This window comes from Silene latifolia, chromosome 9, assembly GCF_048544455.1.
Source record: "Silene latifolia isolate original U9 population chromosome 9, ASM4854445v1, whole genome shotgun sequence".
NCBI classification, from domain to species: Eukaryota; Viridiplantae; Streptophyta; class Magnoliopsida; order Caryophyllales; family Caryophyllaceae; genus Silene; species Silene latifolia.
This window is the reverse complement of record NC_133534.1, coordinates 121,581,651-121,585,773: the sequence shown is the minus strand read 5'-3', so window position 1 is coordinate 121,585,773 and position 4,123 is coordinate 121,581,651. Positions and strand designations below refer to the sequence as shown.

The window sequence follows — 4,123 nt, the reverse complement described above, 5'->3', positions numbered from 1 at the left end:
GATAAGTAGCAAGGACAGATTGTACTAAGACCAGTCTCCCAGCATAAGATAATTTTTTAGCTCCAATACTTCTAATCCTAGCACCAATTTTCTCAATAAGGCTCCTGCACTCATGTTTTGAGAGACGTGTGGTTTGGATAGGGACTCCTAAATATTTAAAAGGCAGCTCACCCTCTCTGAAACCAGACACAACCAAAATTTCATCTTTGTCATTCTGTTTCATCCCATTAAAATAAGTATTTGACTTACCAGGACTTAATTTTAACCCAGATGTCTGAGAGAAGGTTCCAAAAGCTCTGATCATGGTCATAATAGGCAGCTTGTCCCCTTTGCAAAACAACAGCAAGTCATCGGCAAACATGAGATGACACAATTTGATCTGGGCACATTTGGGGTGAAATTTAAAAGGGTAGTTCTCAGTAGCAAAATTGAGTGTTCTGGACAAATATTCCATACATATAGTGAATAGGAGAGGAGAGATTGGGTCCCCTTGCCTAAGCCCTCTTTTACCCTTAAAAAAACCAAAGCTTTCTCCATTCAAGCTCAAAGTGAAAGTAGGAGTAGTGACACAACTCATTATCCAATTCTTGAACCTAGGGGGAAAATTAAGACAATTTAACATTTGTTCAAGGAAGTCCCACTCCACTGTGTCATAGGCCTTCTGGAGATCAATTTTGAACATACACCTTGGGGAAGCATTGGGATTATTATATAGTCGAATAAGGTCCTGGCAAATGAGAATGTTTTCCATAATGCTCCTGCCCTTAACAAAACCTCCTTGATTTTGGCAAATCAAATCTGGCAAGACCTTTGATAATCTATTGCATAAAATCTTGGAGATGCTCTTGTACAAAACATTGCAGCAGGCAATAGGCCGGAATTGTAACACATTTGTAGGTCTGTCTATCTTGGGAATTAGAGTAATGTTAGTGGCATTCAGCTGCTTAAGTAGCTGTCCATTAACAAAAAATTCCTTAATAGCTTGACAAATATCATCCCCAATAACATTCCAAGAATCTTTAAAAAACTTACTTGTGAAACCATCTGGCCCAGGAGATTTATCATTTGGGATACTGAAGATAGACTCTTTAATTTCTGAGTTGGTTACAGGTTCCATCAAAATATTCTAGTGAGCCTGGTCACAAATTCTCCCTGTCTTGATCACTCTACTGCTCACTTTCACTGTTCCATGACTCATTCCAAGAAGAGATCCATAATATTCTAAAAAAGCCTCCTGAATGGATTTCTGATCAGTACACTTTGAACCATGTCTATCCTCAATCTGAAACACTGCATTCTTAGCCCTTCTTGTTTTAATGACCCTATGAAATAAGGCTGTATTCGCATCCCCTTCACATAGCCAGGCAGCTTTGGCCTGCTGCTGTAAGAAGGAAAACTTTGCTTTTTGTAGAAACTGAACCTGTTGATTGGCTTCATATTCCTGATTCATTAGGTCTTTGTCCCCCATATTTCCAATTAGATCTTGCTGCACTTTCTCAAGTCTCCTTTCAGCTTCATTGCACAGGCCCTCTATATCAGAATATGAATCCTTATTGAGCTGCTTGAGGACTGGTTTAATCAATTTGAGTTTCCTGACAATAGTGTACATTCTGTGTCCTGCAATATCAGTCTGCCAGGCATCAGTGATGAGTTGCACAAAATTCTTATCCTCCCCCCACATGTTCAGGTACTTAAAACTTTTCTTCCTGGTCTCTTCCTGTTGTGAGTCTCTCACCATACATGGACAATGGTCAAAAACTCCTTCAGGCAAGAAATTTGCAAATAGATGTGGATGAGCAACTACCCAATTCTGATTTACCATAAATCTATCTAGTCTGCTATATACTCTGTCAATTGGCTGCTGCTTATTTGACCAAGTATAATAGGCCCCAGTAGATTGAATGTCCATCATTCCACATTCATTAATACATTCAATGAAAGGATTCATTTCTGCCTCAGAGGTGCTGGTACCCAGTCTTTCCCCTGATTGAGTTACACAATTAAAATCCCCTCCCATGGCCCAAGGCCCATTGATATGATTTGCATACAGTTTCAGATCCTTCCACAATTCTTCCCTTCCAACAATAGAATTGAAAGCATACACAAAAGTGATGAAAAACTTAGCATTGTTGATGAGGGAGATAGCCTCAATATGAATGCATTGTGCTTTACAATCTCGAACAGCAAGATGAAACTTGGCAGGCTTCCAGATCACCCAAATGCGTCCCCCTTTGTGCTTATTGGAGTTGGTAGTGATGGACCAGTCCTGACTGAAGTTAGCAATGACTCTATCAGCATTTTTAACTTTTATTTTAGTCTCTATCAAGGCAAAAAGACCTATATCCTGATTATTCAAGAACTTTATTATTGTACGTTGCTTATTAACATTGTTCATGCCCCGTACATTCCAAAACCCTAAATTATGGATGTTAAGCATCATTAAAATCCAATTGTCCACTTCTTTTATCCCCTATTCCTTCTTTAGGGACACCACCAGTTCCACTCAGAATCTGCAGGTATGTAGGGCCTCTCAACACATCCTGAGAGGACATACCCTGATTATTGATTATCTGCCCAATAGGGGTGACCACACTCTGATTTTCATGCTCATTGATGGTCTGTGAATTTTCAGGTGTCGCAGTGACCCCCTGACTTGCTGCCTCAGTGCTGGTCTCACTAGTATTCTGAGGAGGATTAGCTGAAGGTAATACCCTCTCTTTAATCTGCTGAGGTTTCTTTTGCACAGGCCTCCATTCCATTTTCCTGATCTGCTTCTGAGGTGCTGGATTAGCATGTCCATGTTTACAAGCTTTGGCCTCATGTCCATACCCTTTACATCTAGTACAAAGGATAGGTTTCCATTCATACTCGACCTTAATTTCAACAATCTTCACTACTACAAATCCAGGCAACTACAACGCCCCTTTAACAACGATAATTCACGAAAATCACAATAGACGTTGTAGAATGTATGGCGCGAATTTTACTAAAATCAATTACAACGGGTATGGTTATAAAAACCGTTGTTATTCGTTTTAACAACGGGTCACACATGAACAACCGTTGTTAATAATTTGGCGCAAAATTGGCGCAAATTTAGTGAAAAGTAATCACAACGGTTATTTTTGAAACCCGTTGTTAAAACTTATTTAACAACGGGTGTTTTTTATAACCGTTGTCAAAACATATTTCACAACGGTTGTTGTTTAATAACCGTTGTTAATACCTTCCATACTATAAACCACACAAACACAAGTCTGCTGCAGCCACAAAACACAACCCTTAATACACAAACACAAACCCAAAGAAAGACCAAACACAAACACAAAACACACACTTTCTCATCGTCTCTTTCTCTCTTTCTCATCGTCGCTTTATCTTCTCGCCATCACTGTTGATTTCATCGTCTCTTTACGTACGTTCTGTAATTATCAGGTTTGTTTCATCGTCATTATTTTATTGTTCTAATTATTTCATTTCAATGTATGTGTTTTTATCGACCATTAGGTTCCGTTCAGCATCTGCTAATTATTTCATTTCCATTATTTCATTTCCATGTATGTGTTTCTAATTATTTCATTTCCATCTTCTTTGGCGTCCTTCAGTACGGACCGAGCATGTTTTAGCAGTTAGGGTTTGGAGAATATATTGAGATAATGGAAATGCATGTTAGTTGAGATAATGCAATGTATTTATACTAATGTGTGGGTTGAGTTGTTTTTTAATTAATATATATGTTAGGAAGTTGTGCCATATATGTTAGGAAGTTGTGCCATAATCAGATCTTGATGATGACTGATAGATCTATGGAGTTGAAAAAATGGAAGCAAATCAAACAAGCATAACTCAACACTTTCAAAATGATCATTTCATTTAATTTTAAACCAAATACATTACAGAATTATCGAAATCAAAAGATGTATAATAAGCCGGAACAACCCCGGTTAAGCGTAAAAAGCGCTTCTCAACCTGCCACCAATCACGCCACTCTGGTATACCGCTAACTTCCGGGTCATTGGCTTCATATTTTGCAATAACAGATTGAATATATGCAAGGACACGACTTGCATGTGGAGATAAGGTTGGAAGAGTACAACTCAACATATCTCTAGTCGCACCAAGT

At 38.6% G+C, this 4,123-nt stretch overlaps 1 protein-coding gene across 1 annotated transcript; it reads right to left on the bottom strand.

Moving 5' to 3' along the window:
* Nucleotides 1-1,126: 1,126 nt before the first annotated feature.
* LOC141601530 (uncharacterized) lies at nt 1,127-2,395 on the bottom strand. The gene has a single exon (XM_074421822.1). The coding sequence runs from the start codon at nt 2,393-2,395 to the stop codon at nt 1,127-1,129; it is 1,269 nt and encodes a 422-aa protein (XP_074277923.1).
* Between the last annotated feature and the right edge of the window lie 1,728 nt (nt 2,396-4,123).

Bases quoted from the DNA above. Each gene is read 5' to 3' on its own strand.
- LOC141601530 (XM_074421822.1), bottom strand. From the start codon at position 2,395: ATGAACAATGTTAATAAGCAACGTACAATAATAAAGTTCTTGAATAAT.